The sequence below is a fragment of the Malaclemys terrapin genome, chromosome 11, assembly GCF_027887155.1.
Source record: "Malaclemys terrapin pileata isolate rMalTer1 chromosome 11, rMalTer1.hap1, whole genome shotgun sequence".
Taxonomy (NCBI): Eukaryota; Metazoa; Chordata; order Testudines; family Emydidae; genus Malaclemys; species Malaclemys terrapin.
The window spans coordinates 33,751,468-33,770,243 of record NC_071515.1 but is presented as its reverse complement, the minus strand read 5'-3'; the positions used below and the strand labels follow the sequence as shown (position 1 = coordinate 33,770,243).

The 18,776-nt window shown below is 41.6% G+C and overlaps 1 protein-coding gene across 2 annotated transcripts in view; it reads right to left on the bottom strand.

Annotated features, from left to right (window-relative positions):
* Positions 1–901: 901 nt before the first annotated feature.
* FRZB (frizzled related protein) overlaps positions 902–18,776 on the bottom strand; it is a 34,486-nt gene continuing 16,611 nt past the window's right edge. Inside the window, exons 2-6 of one of the 2 annotated variants that reach the window (XM_054044559.1) lie at positions 18,590–18,637; positions 7,910–7,975; positions 5,213–5,417; positions 4,883–4,946; positions 902–2,313 (exon numbers count right to left, since the gene is read on the bottom strand). In XM_054044559.1, coding sequence (XP_053900534.1) covers positions 2,203–2,313; positions 4,883–4,946; positions 5,213–5,417; positions 7,910–7,975; positions 18,590–18,637 — 494 coding nt within the window. In that variant the 3' untranslated portion in view covers positions 902–2,202. The remainder of the gene's footprint in view (positions 2,314–4,882; positions 4,947–5,212; positions 5,418–7,909; positions 7,976–18,589; positions 18,638–18,776) is intronic. The other variant, XM_054044560.1, reaches the window with a different exon arrangement.

Here is an 18,776-nt window from a genome sequence, read left to right as displayed (position 1 = left end):
ACAACTCCCAAGAAGCACCAGTGTGGCAGTTCTGAATTGAAACATTTTGGTATTCAAATTTCCACCCAAACACTAAAACTCTGGAGGGAGGGGAGGCATTTTTCAACCAACTCTTAATAGTATTGAAATCTGCTACCTTGATACACAAGGAAGGCTTTATATCTAGAACTGTAGTCAGGACATTTTTGACAAAATGGTTCCACTGAAAAATGCTAACTGGTTAAAACCAAAACCGCTCAGCTTCAGACTTAACTAATCTTAACTCACCAAAAAAAAAAAAAAAAAGTTGGGGGAGCTTTGAAGTTGTGTAACCATTTCATTTTGACAATTTCAAAATGGAAAATTCTAGTTTTCCAATTCAAACTGATTTTTCATATTGAAATGTAGCTAATTAACCTAAAAAAGGAAGATAAAGGATTGAAATCAGCATATAGACAGCATACATTTTAATTGACCCAAAGGGAAGCTTCCCCTCCCCCCCACCCTCACCGTCTCCTAGATATTGAGATTTCCACTTTGTCCTAATTTTAGCCAAATATTCAAGGGATGACGCAACGTTTCCTGGCCAACTCTATTCACATCCCATTGCTAATCTCCAGTGACATCCAGTCCCCATCTGTAGTGTTACTTTTCATTTAAAAAATACAAAACCTTGTCTCTGTGTTTGCACAGTATCTAGCACAATGGAGCTCTAAGCTTAACCTTTGGTTACTAATGAAAACATTAAATTATTAGAAAATATTTCTAAAGTGTTCATATCTTCACTGCTTTATTTGCATTTCAATTCAGTAACGTTTAACTACCTAAACTCAGTGGTGGTGTTTCCTGTGGATGAACAGCAACCATGAGATACTGTATACGGGTGTCCTAGGAAAAGAAATTCAGTACTTCCAACTAAAAATGCAGTAACAGTTTGCATCATAAATGTTTTATTTTCTGTACACCATAGCTCAGAAGCCTGGTACTCTACTTACATCATTATACTTTTAAAAAAATGATTTCAAATGGTTGGCACTGACTAAAAAATTCTATTGAAGGAAGAAAATGAAGGTTTTTTTTTTTTGCGCGCTGGCATACACTGTGGACAATAATAAATCATGGATTTTAAACGTTCATTTGGTGCAAAAGTCAGGATAAGGTCTCTGACAACTATAATTCTTTTATTAAACATATTTTACTGAGCATTAAACACTGCTGTTTATGTAGGCACAGAAATAAGAATAACACCACAAAATCAAAATGATAAAGTGCAGACCTATACTGAGAAGCAGGCCTGGTAAGTCAGTCTACTCCTACGATGGGGGGGGGGGGAGGAGGAAGGGGAAGGAACTGCCATTATGAGAGCAAGTATACCGTAAATTATGTTGTGAGTTAACAGAACTATACATTTCCCACAAGGATTAAAGCATTTAAGAAGTCCCATGTGTTTTTGTTGTGACAGATGTAAGTTAGACTTAAACCTACATAGTGGCTTATTTAAGAGTAAGCAAATTGAAGGGTTGTGCTGATTCGAACACCACTTTTAACATGAATCATTTCCTTAATGCTGATTAGGTTTTTTGTTGTTGTTAGATAACTGCAGAGCTAAATATTTAAACTGGTTTTCAACCAGTCTAAATTTCCCTTACCACTTTGCTGCTGCTAACAATGTATTTTGCTCTTCAGTGTCTTTCCAGAAGTGCCATATAATTCTTAATTTATGTGTAGATATATGGCCATTATATTTCAGACTAAAACTCATATATTAAAATAACCCAGTTGCTGCAGCCATGATCAAACATGCAAGAAAAAGGGACAGGAGCAGAGAAGCTGGGTTAAAGTCACTTTTTTTTTTTTGTTTGTTTTTAAAAAAGGTCCTGGTCTGGCCAGATCCCATTCCTATGTTGAAGTTTCTCTCTAAGCAACATGGCCCCACTGATAAAACCACCACCATGTCTTAACTTCAGTAAATGTGTCATCCTATTTTTATCTCATAAGGGCAGTTTTCTGCAGTTATTACTGAGAGAAAATATATATTTTTCAGGATTTACACCCCCGCTCCCCCCAAAAAGGCAGAAAACGAGGGAAAATAACTAATTAGCTACAACATGATTTTGTAGTAAACAATAGAATATAACGTGCAATAGTGCAATTTCTCCCTTGCTGCTCCAACAATGCAAGTCTTAATATATAGTCCATTGATTTTTATATAGCTTTTCACATTTAGTTGCGTGTTTGTCGTGGATTACTGTTCTTGCCAGACTTTTGAGCAGAATCACTTTGTCCAGGCTCATTTTTGCCCTTTCCAGGATGACGGAGTTTCTGATCCCAGCGCTGTACAATGTAAGCAAACAAAACTAATAAATGGAAGAAAAAAATTGAACTACAACTGCATGTGTTTCAAAATACCCTAAACTCAGATATTTTTACAAAATTAGTTCACAAATTACACTCAAATGCTGCAAAGTACCGGTAATATTTCTAAAAGATGCTGTTACCCCCACCAGAAGAGAAAACGCCAGAGATTTTATAAAATAATAGTGAATGTGTGACTTAGATTATGAGCAGAAGTCAGAGTTCTGCCCCAGACTGCAGAGCATAGTGACAGGAATGTGGCTACCTAAATGTGTAGCTACATAATATTACAGTATCAAATCAACAAATTACAGGGTAAAACAGGTCCTTGTTCTCACGGTCTAGTGACCATATTTCTTAAACCTTTGTTTCTTTAACTGTTTTTTGGTAGAGATGTGCCCTTTTAAAGGCTCAAATGCTAGCTACTTACTAAGGCCGTGATTCTGCAAGCGGATTTGCACAAACCCTGTTTACTTTAGCAGGGCTCTGTAGTAGTCAATCTACACGACTCAGCCTGGCGGATAAGGATCCAATCCTAAGAGGTGTTGAGCCCTCTCAACACTCAGTGAAGTAGCTGGAAGTTGAGGGCACTCAGCACCTCACAGGATCATGCCTTCAAATGCATAGCATGTTATTTACACAGTCAGGGGATGAGTGACATTACACACACAGACCTAAATTATGAATGCCAGGGTAGATTATGGTCAAAACAGACTTTGAAAAAGTTATTTTACCAAAATGAATGATTTAAAATGTTAATGCATTTTTCTTTCAATTAAAACAAGCTTGGTTTCCCCCCCAAGATTGGAACTAAACATTCCCCTCCACATGCTTGCAACCCAACCACTGCAGTGCTGAGAATCAGAAAGTGACTATAAACTATAGTAAAATTGTGTCCATATCCAAGCTGAAAGAAATACAAGTAGTAATCAAACTCCACTGTGAAAAGCACATTAGATTTTAATAGCTTCTATTTAACTTTACTCATGCAACTAGCTTCATCAAACTCAAAGCCATGATTGTGCTCAGCAGTCCAAGAACAAACTTATGCACATAATTTATTTGCGGGGTTATTGTCCTCAGGTCTTACTAGAAACATGAGTAAGGATCTTTTTCAGTTCTTTGGGGTTTTTAAACTAGTGTGTGGTTTTGGTGGTTTTTTTTTTTTTTTTTTTTTTTTTTTAAACAACTTGACAGTTGACTTGAACTGCTGGCTGCCTAAGAGATCATATTAACATGAAAATGAATGATCAGACACCATGATACAATGACAAGCATAAACGTAGCTTATGCTTTATTTTTTAATTTTTTAAATGTAAGTAAAGCCACCTGTGGACCTTTTTAGGAAACCATGATAGAAAAGCAATCAAGTGATTCAGAGAGCAGAGCTGGCACGAGGGAACTGCGTGTGGAGTAATAGATGGTAATGAAACTATCAGGGATGTAACAGTCGCCAGTAACTGAAGTTACACTAGTATCAGGAAACCAGAACTAAAGTGGTACCAGAGAACAACATGAATTATCACATGTTCTCTGGCAATGGAGTTGAGGAGGATCTACCAGATGAGAATTTAAAATAGGTCACCCAGGCTAATAAAAGGAATATGGATGACAGCTAGACACAGAAGAATTTCAATTTGTATAAAAAAGTAGGATTTTCTCTGCAATGATCACTAAAACTTGAAGAAAATAAGGGGAAAGAGACAGACACACACATGCAAAAAGATGTGGGGAACCTTATTTATGTCAAATCAACATGTTGGAGAAATTGTTTTTAAAATCAATGCTTTCCATGTAAAGTGATGTTTTGTAATGCTGCCAAGGTCACTAAAACCATTTGAGGTCTGACGGGTGTCAGATATGAAAGATAAAGCTCAGGGGCCAAAGTCTGTGTGGATGCCTAGCTTACCCAATCAATCATTCCAGGAATTACAAGATATTAGGGTGGAGCATATATCATTTTTGTGTCTGCTCCAGTTCCTCCCTATTTCTCTATTTTCTTTCAGATAGGAACTCCCACACTTGTATTCCTCCCACGTTCTTTTCCTCCCTCACATATGTCAAACATTTCCTTAGATGAAGAGCTAAGTCTAGGAGCAGACCAAGTCTGCACAATTTAGATGAGAACTGACTGTATTTAAACATTTAAAATTTGAGACGCACAAGTTTGTAAATGAGGTAAGAAGGTGGCTTGTGAAACCATGTTCTGCCCTTGGCTGTGTGTAGATGGTTCCCACTGAACTGAATAAAAGCTGCGTGTATGCATTTAAACGCAGAATTTGGCTGTAGAGCTTAATTCAGCTCCTGCTGATTGAAATAAATGATTCAGGTTTTAATTGCTGCTAAACTTGTATAAATCTGGAGTAACTCCATTGATTTCAGTTATGTTACTCCAAATTTACCTGTGTGTAATGGAATCAGAATCTGACACGTTAACTTTCATGGGTGTAGAATTGGGCCTCATATATTTTCTCTCTTTTCTTAAAGGTGAGATACAAACACTGTTTCCAATGTCAATTGTTACTAAGATCATGAAACATTGTCTTACCTTTACTTTTTTACCAAGACGATCCTTCCATTTCTCAGCTATGGAGCCTTCTACCAAGAGTAACCTACACATTTCAGATAAGCTAGTTATTTTATTATTGAGGAATGTGTATGCTGTACATAGCAATATACACAACACTAACAGAATCTGTTCAAGGGGAGAAGAGAAAGAGAACCTCATGGCATTCAGCAGTGACAAGACCAGGTACCTCAAAAGTTCTGAAGAAAATTTTGCCCAATTTTCTTCAGAGGGAACAATGGTGGCTTCAAAATGAGGTCTCATGGGTGGGCAAGTAGAGCAGGGAAAGTAATTCTTTAAAGAACAAATTACCTGGAGCGTTCCTCATCTTCATAGCCCATTATAATGTATTCTTCATTGGCACTGAGTGGGGGGCATAGACAGCCAGAGTTTGTGTAAAGGTTAACAGTGTCCTTAGGAATATTCACCAAGGAAGATTTTAGTATCTCCTTTACTTCAACTACTGCGGTGACATCATGACATTTAGTCTTCACCTCCTTCACTTTAGCCCGAATGACTGGGGAAAAGTAACAGAGTGTAGTTAACAGCAGCAAATAATATAGGTCACTCCCATGCCATCCTTTGTGACCTGGTGGATTAGTCTTTTGTGTGCTCCTTTATCAAAAGCTCAACTGAACTCCATCTAGATTTTGCCCAGAGATTCCTCTCTCCCCCTATTTTTTCACTTTCTCTTCTACCAAGAGTAACATATATATTTCAGGTAGCTCAGTATATAGAATAGCAATGTAAGTGCTCTGTGCAGGGAATAATTTAGCAATGGGCCTTTCACCTTACTTTCTCTGGGATATATTTTTTTAGCTTTTTTCTTTTATTCCCTCTGTGTTTTAAATATGTAGTTCATACTTCATACTATTTCCTCCTTGTTCATTCATCTTATGCTACAACAACTTCTCTCTTATTTAGGTCCAGTACAGACTCTTAATTTGTCACCCACAGCCTTTCACAAAATGGAGAATATACTTGAAAGCTTTATTGTATCATTATCCCTATTGGATGACAGGGCCTTCCCTTTTCTCCTCTTCCTCCAGTGACCCAGCACCAATCTGCTCTGTTTTCCATGAACGCCAATGCTCCTGATCTTGACCTAATGACCTGTCTAATTGTTTCTTCTCTGATCTTATCATTCTCCCATGAACTGCATATTAGGGAAAGTTGCCTTCCAAGGGCAGCAATTTTTCAGGTCTCTCATGGTGACCAATGAGCTGACACTGCATGCAAATCCAGAGGTCATACTCCAGGGAGTACTACATCTTGTACTGTTTTCAAATCATAGAATCTTCCTCCATTTTACATCCAAATTCCTTAGATTCTTAATCTCTTATAACTAGTGGGGGGGAGGGGGAGGGAGAAGGCAAAATGGAAGAGATGTAATGAAAAATAGAGAAAATCCATTAATCCATCCCCTCTCTCTCTCACACACACACACACACACACACACACAGGTTTTCCACCCACAGATATGCTCAGCATTCTCTCAGCTAAGTTACACACAACTATTCAACAACTCACAGGAGTTATACAGAGGAAAAATTTTACCCAAACTAATCCACTTTAAGACTTTACCACAAAAGCCTACTTTACTTTGGCACTCTTTCTAATGTGTTTCCAGAGGTCTTTACATTCTAAAGAGAGGAATGGTATAACAGAATATAAAGAGAGCCTGTGGTAAGTCACCTTCATTCTCTCCAAAACAGCTCTCAAACTATAAATGTAGCACACTCAGTGAATCTCTGCCATAGCAGGTGCAGTATTCCACTGGAGAATACTCACACCAACCACCACTACATATAAAACCGCTAAAGGAGGCAGAAAATCATAACCTTCCTGCTTTTCAATGAATATGAGAGTTCATTAATATTTTTTTAGGATTTATTTTATTGCAGACTTAGTGGATACCATTTGTATACATATGTACTTAAAAACATTGGTTTAACAATAAAATTGTATTCACTATGTCCTGGTCATGTAAACCCTTTTTAATGACTTCAGTGAAACTAATAGTAGCTACTCACATGAGTAACAGGTTGCAGATCAACATATTAAGACTTCAAGGGCCCAATTCTACATTTCTGACTCCTATATGTAATCCTTACTTATGCAAGAAAACTTGTTGACTTCATCAGGTTTATTTGTGTAAGAAAGACTTGTCTGAAAAAGGCTGCAGAGTTGGACCCAGGGGGATGTTCGAAGAATAGGGAAATCTGGACAGCTCAGGACATAGCCTGAACACCCGACGGGGCGGGGGGGCGTGAGGGGGAGGTGTCATCGCACAGGTGTTACCGATAGCATAACTTGGCCTACAGGAGCGTCATTACTGGCCATGATGTAGGAGAAGGAAAGAACCTAACTTCAATGTCAGATCCCAGGATGTGTTTGCGGGGATGATAGTTAGTAAAAACATCTTTTTGTTTGTAAACTGAGCTAGAAATCAGAGAGAGATCAAAGATAGACTCCCACAATGTCATTTTTATCCAGTCACTTTTAAGACTAGAGACACTTTTCAATGTATAAACACTTAGTATTTTCCTGGAGCCAATGAAGTGGCACATCTCATACCTCACTGGGATTTAGGATGAAACACAGCAACATTATACAATGACATACACTGGGCTTGCACGTTAATGTTTAAATATTGTTTAAAAAAAACTGTTTACAGAACATTTTAATCTCAAAAGCTACAAATATAATGACGTCCTATTACAATACTGACCCATCCTTGCCTCATCCTTCCATGAGTGAATCAGGTTTTGATCTTAAAACATGAAGTAAAAAAAAAATTCTCTTTTTGTAGTTACTGCTAATGAATTAACTCAATACAATCAATCCGAGCAGCTTTCTTAGTACAAATGAGTGTGAACTGATGACACGCTTAGGCCATAGCCCATCGTTGTGGAATTTTTTCCTGTCGCATTACTAAATTTAGAGTTCCCTGAAAAACTTAATTTATTCCTTTAAAGGTTTGATATCTAGCCATGCAGCTGTCCTTACCATAGTTATAATTGTTCCGAAGATAAGTCTTCTGGGTAGCTTTAATAGGTTTGCATTTGCAACGCTCTGCAAAACAGAAAACCTTTGCTTTAGAAGAACAAGGCATTGATTCAAAGACAAACTCTGCCATCCTCCCCCCCATTGCCTTTAAAAACAATCAAACAGATATTGATGGCAATCAGATGGCAATAATTAATTTATTTATACATTCAGGTTTTATTAATAACCTTAGGGTATTAATCTCCTGTGCACAAAAACAGTGAATGTGAATATCACATTGCTGATTTAAGGATATTTACAAATAAATCAGAGTGGAGCCGAAAGAAAATCAGAATTTCTGTCCTGCAGGAAATTCTGATGTTTCAACCTTTGTTTTCATCCCAAATCTGAACAAATAGTTGAAATAGCAATACTCTTAGGAAAGAAAATATTTAAAAAATTGGAAATGGCAAAATGTTTTGTTTTGAGCCTGTTCACAGTCTGTCCAAAGCAGACTGTGAAGAACTTCAAAAAGATCTCACAAAACTAAGTGATTGGGCAACAAAATGGCAAATTAAATTTAATGTGGATAAATGTAAAGTAATGCACATTGGAAAAAATAACCCCAACTATACATACAATATGATGGGGGCTAATTTAGCTCCCACAAGTCAGGAAAAAGATCTTGGAGTCATCGTGGATAGTTTTTTTAAAATGTCTACGCAGTGTGCAGAGGCGGTCAAAAAAGCAAACAGGATGTTAGGAATCATTAAAAAGGGGATAGAGAATAAGACTGAGAATATATTATTGCCCTTATATAAATCAATGGTACGCCCTCATCTCGAATACTGCACACAGATGTGGTCTCCTCATCTCAAAAAAGACATACTGGCACTAAAAAAGGTTCAGAAAAGGGCAACTAAAATGATTAGGGGTTTGGAACGGGTCCCATATGAGCAGAGATTAAAGAGGCTAGGACTCTTCAGCTTGGAAAAGAGGAGACTAAGGGGGGATATGACAGAGGTATGTAAAATCATGAGTGATGTGGAGAAAGTGGATAAGGAAAAGTTATTTACTTATTCCCATAATACAAGAACTAGGGATCATTAAATGAAATTAATGGGCAGCAGGTTTAAAACAAATAAAAGGAAGTTCTTCTTCCTGCAGCGCACAGTTAACTTGTGGAACTCCTTACCTGAGGAGGTTGTGAAGGCTAGGACTATAACAGAGTTTAAAAGAGAACTGGATAAATTCATGGTGGTTAAGTCCATTAATGGCTATTAGCCAGGGTGGGTAAGGAATGGTGTCCCTAGCCCTCTGTTTTTCAGAGAGTGGAGATGGATGGCAGGAGAGAGATCACTTGATCATTGCCTGTTAGGTTCACTCCCTCTGGGGCACCTGGCATTGGCCACTGTCAGTAGACAGGATACTGGGCTAGATGGACCTTTGGTCTGATCCGGTACGGCCTTTCTTATGTTTCTTATGTTATTTTCCTATTGTGGCACATTGCCTCATGGGAACTGTAGTTCAGGAGTCAGATGGCCTCGTTCTCCCCTATGGATCAGACTCCCTGGCCAAACTACATCTCCCATGATGCATCTGCAGTCATGGGACTTCCATGATTCACCACTCAGCCAGTCAGAGGGAAGACTGTATTGTATCACAGGAGATGATGTCTCGGAGGGAGCCTAGCCCATAGGAGAGAATGGGGCTGGAATTACAGCTCCCATGAGGCAATGCACCACATTAGGGAAATGAAATTTAATATTGAACTGACTTGAAACTATACATTTCAGCCAGTTCAACAAACCGACTCAAAATGAGATATTTCATTTTGATTTCTCCAACAGAAAACTGAAAATTTTTGCAGAAACTGCATTTCCCATCAAGAAATCATTTTGATGGAAAATTCCCAATCAACTATCAATCACAGACTAAATTCTGCTTTCAGTTATACTGCATCAAACCCAGAATAAATGCACCAGCAAAACTGAGGGCAGGTTGTAGACTCCCTATGGCAGTTCTCTATAGAAGAGTATGAGCGTGAAAGCACAAGCACGGCCAGCACATTTGTTACAGGGACATAATCCCTTTAAGATCAGGGGCTAATGGGATTTGTAGTCTCCAGACCAGGCACATCATTAAGAAATGTCAGATGACTCAGCGTCATATAACTTCCTAGTGGCTACTATATAAAGGAATGCTTCTGGCAAAGTCTTGTGAAGGTTGGTTCTGTGGCCATGTAATATGAGGCCTAGAAGATATCCAGGAAGGCTACCGAAGGGAATAGTCAGTCTTCTCACCTACCATCCTGCTGAAAGGTCTTGTCTGGATGTTGCAAGTGTCTTGTATTGTGTTGATCCTGGTTTGAAATCTCCTTTAAGTTAATAAAACCAGCACTGAAGAAATGACCTTGGACTGAACTATCAACTGAGCTTTATTTTACCTTCCTTAGTTGGCACGTCTGCCCACTCACTGGCCTACACACTCTACAAAGGACTGAACTAGAATCCAGCTGGAGATTTTTGACTAGTGCTCAGACAATTCTAATCACTGAAATTTTTGCATTTGATCTTTTTATTCTAACATGTACTAAAAAGAATCCTCTTAATGCCCTAAAGAAATATATGGCTAAAATATAATCAATCTCACTTCCCATCCCACACCAGAAAGGCAAAACAAAGAGCAAATTAAGGTGCTGATCCAGCAAACCTTACTCATATGGATGAGATAGACATGACATTTTGTACGTATATACTATAAATATTGGTATGAACAAGGTAATCAGCTTTGTTTGGATACTCTTCCATTTATAATCTGTGTTTTACTTGTCTCAATATGATCATGATATCTAATGTGAGTTTTTGACACTGACTTTTGTGAGAGCAGTTCCTATGTTTCTACTTCATTCAGGGAAAGAATAAAGGAAGGCTCTTGTAAGTAAATTAACACTTGAAAATTGCATGAATTATAATAAATAGTTGTGGAGTGCTAACTAAACTACCCTATGCACTACTGCAGATCATTGGCTTGGGATGGGAGATGTGAGGAGGACATTTTTTTTGGCAAGAACCCTGGGGAAGGGCTCTTTGTAATCACTCCCCTTTCTAGATACCCAGCACAAAGGAAAGTATAATTCAGCTCATAGAGAATATGCAGATCCCTGTGTACAGTAATCAATATGTGGCCACGTAATTGCCCTTCTATCTGAATTTGCTACACAACTGTGCTCTAGAATCTAAGCTTTCATTATCACAGTGAGGTTACCAGCCCTTCCGGTTGCAAAGATAATTCAAAATATAAACCCATGCAGCAGTGTCTACCTGAGGTTGCAGACAGCTGGAAACAATAATACAGGTGGGTACACTTCATTCATTTCAAATAGGTTGCTAACTCAGTCTGGAGCCTTTACTCATAACGTTGCTATCTGAAGAGTTAACTATTGATCATTTTAGCAGAAAAAAAAAATCAAGCTACTTCATTATTTTGGATGTAGTGGAAGTTATTGAGACTTGGTAGAGTGGAGCAGCTGATTGCTGTTGACAGTTGCTGGGGTAAGCTAGAGAAATTTAAACACCCCCCGACACACCACCAAATTTACAGTACCATCCAGAGCCATACTCAGAGCCCGCTCCCTGCTGGCTCCTCCCACCCCCATCCAGCCTCTCCCCTCCCAGCTCTGCTGTGCCCAATAGAGAATTGTTTGCTAAGCACACGGCATTCTACTTCTATTCAGAAATACATAAAGAACATCCTATGAAGTAACAACTGCATCAGTACTCTTACTAGAAAGATCATGTTCCAGAAATAGGCATATCCTCTTATTGATCTGTTTTGCGGTTCTAGCTGAAGCAACACATAATTCAGAGCAGATTAGTAGTCAAATTAGGAACAGAACCCAGGTGCCTTGACTCTTACACTCATGCTTTAAACATCTGACACTGCCTCCCAAGTCATGTATGCATCCTTCAATATTAAAAACAGTAAAGCCCAACACAGCTGATTTATATACACTTAAGATCTAAAACAACAGTGCCCATTTCAGATATTTCAGTATAATCTGAAAAGAACAGTTCCAAAAAATAAACTTGTATTTTTGTGCTTTGAAAAAATTAGGAAGTTAGTGTGTTATTTATTGGGGTTCTCAGTTTATCATTTACTTTGGCTTCAATGTATCCTTATAGTTAAAAATAGAAAATAGTGTATATAGGAAAAAAGAACATTTCAAAGGAAGAGAAGAATGTTTCTCTTGAATTTCAAAAATGCATCCTCAGAAATCTATATCTATATAAATATATATAGACACACACACACACACACGGAGAGCACGCGCGTGCTACAGAGTTGAGCTTTTCTATGTTACTGTTTTAAAATAAGGCAGAAAAGAAGTAATTTTTGGCTTTCATTAAGCCTATGTGAATTCATATACACTTAGGGTACGTCTTCACTACCCGCCGTATCGGCGGGTAGCAATCGATTTATCCGGGATCGATATATCGCGTCTCATTAAGACGCGATATATCGATCCCCGAACGCGCTCACCATCGACTCCGGAACTCCACCAGAGCAAGCGGCAGTAGCGCAGTTGACGGGGGAGCCGCAGCCATCGATCCCGCGCCGTCTGGACCCCAGCTAATTCGATCCAAGATACTTCGACACATATCTTGGATCGATCCCCCCCTCCCCAGTGTAGACCAGCCCTTAGGCCAAATTATGGCTCATTTTGTAAACAGTCTCAAAACAGGTGCTCATAAAAGGGACCAGTTCTGTAACCCTCATTCATGCTAGTTTCACATTTCAAAACAAAACAAAATCAGACCTGTATGCAGAAGAGTTACTTAACAACACACAATGTCAATCCCTTAAAATTCCCCTTCTCTGCAGAACTTTATTCCACCACACTAGCAAAACACAAGGTGATTGAAATTGACAGCAATGTTACCTGTGGGTTAACACTCCTAAAACAATAACAATCTCAGAAACTGCTTTAATTCAAGGAAAATATTTTACTGTTATTGTCCTAGAATATAATCAATGGGCTTCTCCCTGATCCCACTGAATGATACTATCTAATAACACTTATCAGCACTTTCAATATGTAGATTTCAGAAAGTTTTACAAAAGGGGAGCCATTAGTATCCCCTTTAGAAATGGAGAAGCTGAGGCACAGAGAAGTTAAGTGACTTGCTAGGCCAGTTATTAAGTTATCAGTAGAGTTCGAATGAGAACCCAGGTCTCCTGACTCCTATTATGGTGCCCTATACGCTGGATCATGTTGCCTTCAGTGGAAAAATGATGTGTGTATAAAAAGACTTGATTGATTTGATGTCTCTTGCAGGGATGAAACTATGTGAGGAAAGGTCAAAAGCACACATATACTGTGACAAAGTTCCTCCTCTATCTTGGTGGGTCCTGCGCTTATTGACGGATTTTCTTGCCTCAGAGATTCACCATATGGATTGGGAAACAGCCCAGAGACCTTCCCCTCTGGAAGCATCCACAGTTCAGGTCAATTGGGAGGTTTGGGGGGAACCCGGGCCCGCCCTCTACTCTGGGTTCCAGCCCAGGGCCCTGTGGAGTGCAGCTTAGGGTTACCATACGTCCGGATTTTCCCGGACATGTCCAGCTTTTTGGGCTCCAAATCCCCGTCCGGGGGGAAATCCCAAAAAGCCGGACATGTCCGGGAAGATCAGGACATGCGGGCGGGGGTGCTGGGCCGGGGGCCGGGGGCGCCCAGCGCCGGCGGGGCAGAGCGCCGGCGCTGCTGGGGGACCGGGCGCTGCCGGGGGCCGGCGGGGCAGAGCGCCGGCCGGCGCTGCCGGGGGACCGGGGGCCGGCGGGGCAGAGCACCGGCCGGCGCTGCCGGGGGACCGGGGGCCGGCGGGGCAGAGTGCCGGCGCTGCCGGGGAGCCGGGGGCACCGAGCGCCGGCCGGCGCTGCCGGGGGCCGGCGGGGCTGAGCGCCGGCGCTGCCGGGGGACCGGGGGCCGGCGGGGCCGAGCGCCGGCGCTGCCGGGGGACCGGGGGCCGGCGAGGCAGAGTGCCGGCGCTGCCGGGGAGGAGGGGGCACCAAGTGCCGGCCGGCGCTGCCGGGGGGCCGGGGGCCGGCGGGGCAGAGTGCCGGCACTGCCGGGGAGCCGGGGGCACCGAGCGCCGGCCGGCGCTGCCGGGGGCCGGCGGGGCTGAGCGCCGGCGCTGCCGGGGGACCGGGGGCCGAGCGCCGGCGCTGCCGGGGGACCGGGGGCCGAGCGCCGGCGCTGCCGGGGGACCGGGGGCCGGCGAGGCAGAGTGCCGGCGCTGCCGGGGAGGAGGGGGCACCAAGTGCCGGCCGGCGCTGCCGGGGGACCGGGGGCCGGCGGGGCAGAGTGCCGGCACTGCCGGGGAGCCGGGGGCACCGAGCGCCGGCCGGCGCTGCCGGGGGCCGGCGGGGCTGAGCGCTGGCGCTGCCGGGGGACCGGGGGCCGGCGAGGCAGAGTGCCGGCGCTGCCGGGAGCGCCGAGAGCCGGCGGGGCCAGGGGGTGCTCGGCCGAGGGTCCGGGGGCCGGGACGGGGGGTGCTGAGCGGGCTGGGGGGCCGGCGGGGCTGGGGGGTGCTGAGCGGGCTGGGGGATGCTTGGCCGGGGGTCCGGGGGCTGGCGGGGCCAGGGGGAGCTCAGCCGGGGATCGGGGGCCGGGCCGGGGGGTGCTGAGCGGGCCGGGGGATGCTCGGCCGGAGGTCCGGGGGCCGGCGGGGCCAGGGGGTGCTCGGCTGGGGGCCGGCCCAGGCTGGAAACGCCGGGGGGGGCAGCCTGGGCCGCTCCTCCTCCCCCCACACCCCCCTTACCTGCTTCAGGCTTCCCGCGAATCAAATGTTCGCGGGAAGCAGGGGAGGGGGCGGAGACTTTGGGGAAGGGGCGGAGTTGGGGTGTGGGCATGGGCGGGGCTGGGGGTGGGGCCGGGGGCCGGTGGAGTGTCCTCCTTTTGGAGGCTCGAAATATGGTAACCCTAGTGCAGCTGTCTATAGTGCCTCCTGTAGCAGCTGCATGACAGCTACAACTCCCTGGGCTACTTCCCCATGGCCTCCTCCAAACACCTTCCTTAGTCTCACCACAGGACCTTCCTCCTGGTGTCTGATAACGCTTGTGCTCCTCAGTCCTCCAAGAGCACACCCTCTCATTCTCAGCTCATTGCACCTCTTGCTCCCAGCCCCTCACACTTGCACCACAAACTGAAGTGAGCTTCTTTTAAAACCCAGGTGCCCTGATTAGCCTGCCTTAATTGATTCTAGCAGCTTCTTAATTGGCTCCAGGTGTCCTAATTAGCCTGCCTGCCTTAACTGGTTCTAGCAGGTTCCTGATTACTCTAGTGCAGCCCCTGCTCTGGTCACTCAGGGAACAGAAAACTACTCATCCAGTGACCAGTATATTTGCCCTCTACCAGACTCCTGTACCCCACTGGTCTGGGTCTGTCACAATACATACATGCACACACCTCGGAGGAGAACCTAGAAGAATTATGCTATTGAAAGGCATAATGTCTCTTAGATTCTAGGGGAGCATGGTGGGAAACACCCCTTTCTATACATGTGTAACTGCAATAGACAGTTATCCCCCACCTTGTTGTGCAGGCGTATGGGACGTGACCCTGCCCACACTGTATCTAGCCATTCTCCTCTGGAGCTGCTAGAGCTACTGACAATGCCCCTGCCTACCTTCCCTCTAACACCTAGAGCACTGGGAACCAAATGGCAGCTAGACCCCTAACTCCACTGGGAATGCAATGAAACATTCAATCTTTAAGAAAAAGTCAGTGGGAGTTAGGGGCCTATGTGACATTTGTACCTTGGGCTCTTAAAAATAAAAATATATAAAATATGTCACTCCCATAAAATCTGGTTGTATTACTGATTAATGTAAGTACTCAAAGCTGGCAAAAGTTTCACTGAAATAATAATAAAATCTGGAGAAACTTCTAAGCAACTTTAAGATCATCTGATGAAATAGACAAGAATGTAGTTTCTAGCCAAGGAAGGGAAAAAATTATTTATATGCAGACTTGGAGGCAAGATTTTGCCAATTGACTTTGCCAGGGATAAGAGCTGCTTTGAGTAGATTTAACAGGCTGACATTACTTACAGGCAACAATACACACAACTATTTGCAATATCCTTTATCATCGTACAGAATGTCCAGTCCTGAATTTTTTAAACACACTTCATTGTAATACTACTTACAAAGGGTCTATTTACAATGGTGAAAGGACAAAAGCTGTTTTACTGAACATATAAACAAAGCAAATATTAAAAAATAATGCTCTTTTCTGGTGGGATTAAATTATATTTGTCAATTGAAAAAAAATGTACTATGTTGAGACTCAAAATGTGATTCTACACTAAAAAAAATATTCAGCTTATTCTTCAGAGCTGCTCCCTGGGTGTTTTCACAATCATATCTGCTTTCTTTAGTAATGCATATTTTTACTGCTTTTCACTCCTATCAGTCTAACAGAGCCAACAGAAAATAATTTCATCTGGACTCTATTTCTTCTTGCTACATCACAACAAAACTGTTTAAATTCCAAGCAGTTAAATTTGGGTGACCACAATGAAGACAATGGGATTGGCACTGAAGCAATTTTTGGCCAGCAAAATATTTCATTACTGATGGTGCAACATGACAAGGAAAGTTAACAGCTTGACCTTCAGATCCCACAATTTTGCCAGACTCATTATTTTAAAAAAATCTTTTTACTTATAAACTGAGCATATCTGGTATGAAAATCAGTGAGACACAACAAACATGCATCCTATTATGTTCTTTTAACAGTAATTGTTAAGCACAAAACTGCATTTAGACTATGCAAAGATCATTTTTGCTTGGATTAGAGTTAAGTGAAAATTTTTTACATTTGGGCATCAACAGTTATTCACTTAAATCCAGATTTAGGTGTTTAAAACAGCCTGATTATCACTGAGAGTTGTGGTTATTTAACACCTCTTACAAAAATGCAGTTAGTAATTTAAATGTGGATTTAGCTGCCTAACTTTAGATGCCCAAGTCTGAACCTTTTGGCCCATGTGATTTGACCAGTAGCCAGTAAGTTATTGGCACAAATGGTAATAGAATCCAGGAGCTCTGATTGCCATTCCCCAGCTCTAATTCTCAGGCAATACTTCTATATCATATCTATCCATATGGGGCAATTCAATTTTCTTTTTCCTTGTATTACTTAAGAATCGTGGTCAACTCAAAGGGATTAAATCAGTTCTGACACAAAAACAAGACAATGGGAGGCTCAGTGGAGTGAAAATTCATGGATTCATAGTGTGAAATCCTGATCCTATTAAAGTCAATGGGAGTTTTTCTCTTGAGTTTAATGGGGTCAGTATTTTACCCATAAGTTTTAAGGCCAGAAGGGACCATTATGATCAGCTCATCTGACCTCCAGGGTAATGTCAAAAATGGTGGTTGCTGGTAGATTTAATTAAACTTAATAGAAGAAAATTACACAGAAATATTATTTGCAGAGATTTGTAATGTATTTTGCTGTAAAGTAAAACAAAACAATTTTTCTTTTCCTTTCTTAACAAAGCCCAAACAGGCTACTTAAGATTAACCCCATTTGACTGAAATTAATAAATCAATTAATAAAATAAGATGCATTAAAACAACAACAAGAAGAACAACTTATTTTTAAATCTTTGCTACAACTCTAGAAATTTCTGAAGCAAAAAAATAAATAAATAAAGTCGATAGTATTTACAGGTCAGAAGGGACCATCATGATCATCTAGTCTGACCTCCATGTACCCGTGACTAATTCAAATGACAATTTACTCAGGTATATGCTTTATATACTGTACAAGAAAATTCTACTACTTTGCTCTACAGTTTAAAGGTCTGAAAAAAGAGACTGCTGGCATTTCAGCAGAGTGCTATATACACTGGGCCTGATTCACCACTGTTTCATTCCAGTAAATTAATAGAGGTCCGGCAACATAAAACTGGACACAGTAGTGAATTGGACCCTATATCATACAAAGAAGCATCAGAGTAATTTGTAAGGAATCTGATTCACTAGGGATTTGCATGCTGAACAATGCACACTGTGTCTAACATATGTGGCACTGTTGATTTTTCTTTCCAATGCCAAAATGTGAAGAGAAGTGTTGTCCATTGCATTAGCATGCTGTAATGTAATATGTGATTCACCTGTTCAGGCCAATGATTCAAAGTAACAAATGTTCTTCTGCACACTGAATTTCCACCTTGTGTGAAAAAATAATTAGAAGGAAGAGGACTTCCAGAGTTGCAGGATCTGAGCAACAAACCAAATCATATTTCTATAGTATGGAATGACACAATGAAAGTGGAAAGCACAATAAGGGCTCAATCCTAACACAGACAAGACCTCCCCTGAAATCAGTAAAGTCCTTTGGACCTGAAGGAAGTTTTGCCTGGATAAAAGCATCAGAATCAGACCCTAGAAAAGTATTCAAAGTAAAATTCACCTCTGTGCAGAGAGGCTTACCCACCACCTAAATCCAACTTTCATCCTCCCTGAATGTCTTATTGCACATGTAACTCTCATAGCAAACATACAGTGTACAAAAAATTGAGACAACACAGCAATCTATGCATCATTAAGTACTGGTCTTATTTAAAAGTTAAAAGAATTTGAAAGAAGATAACTTATTAAAACAGTTATATATAAAAATGTACTCACCATTGCCGGAGCCTCTACAGTTGCCATTATTAGAATCCATAGGGAAATCTGGTATGGATTCGTAAAATATGTAAAGAAATGTTAGTATTTTTAATATTGGATTATTTCAATACAGCCACATTAAAATTGCTTAATTTTTCTCTAATATTTAGTGTATTAAAATGTAAGACCCTATTAATGAAAAAGA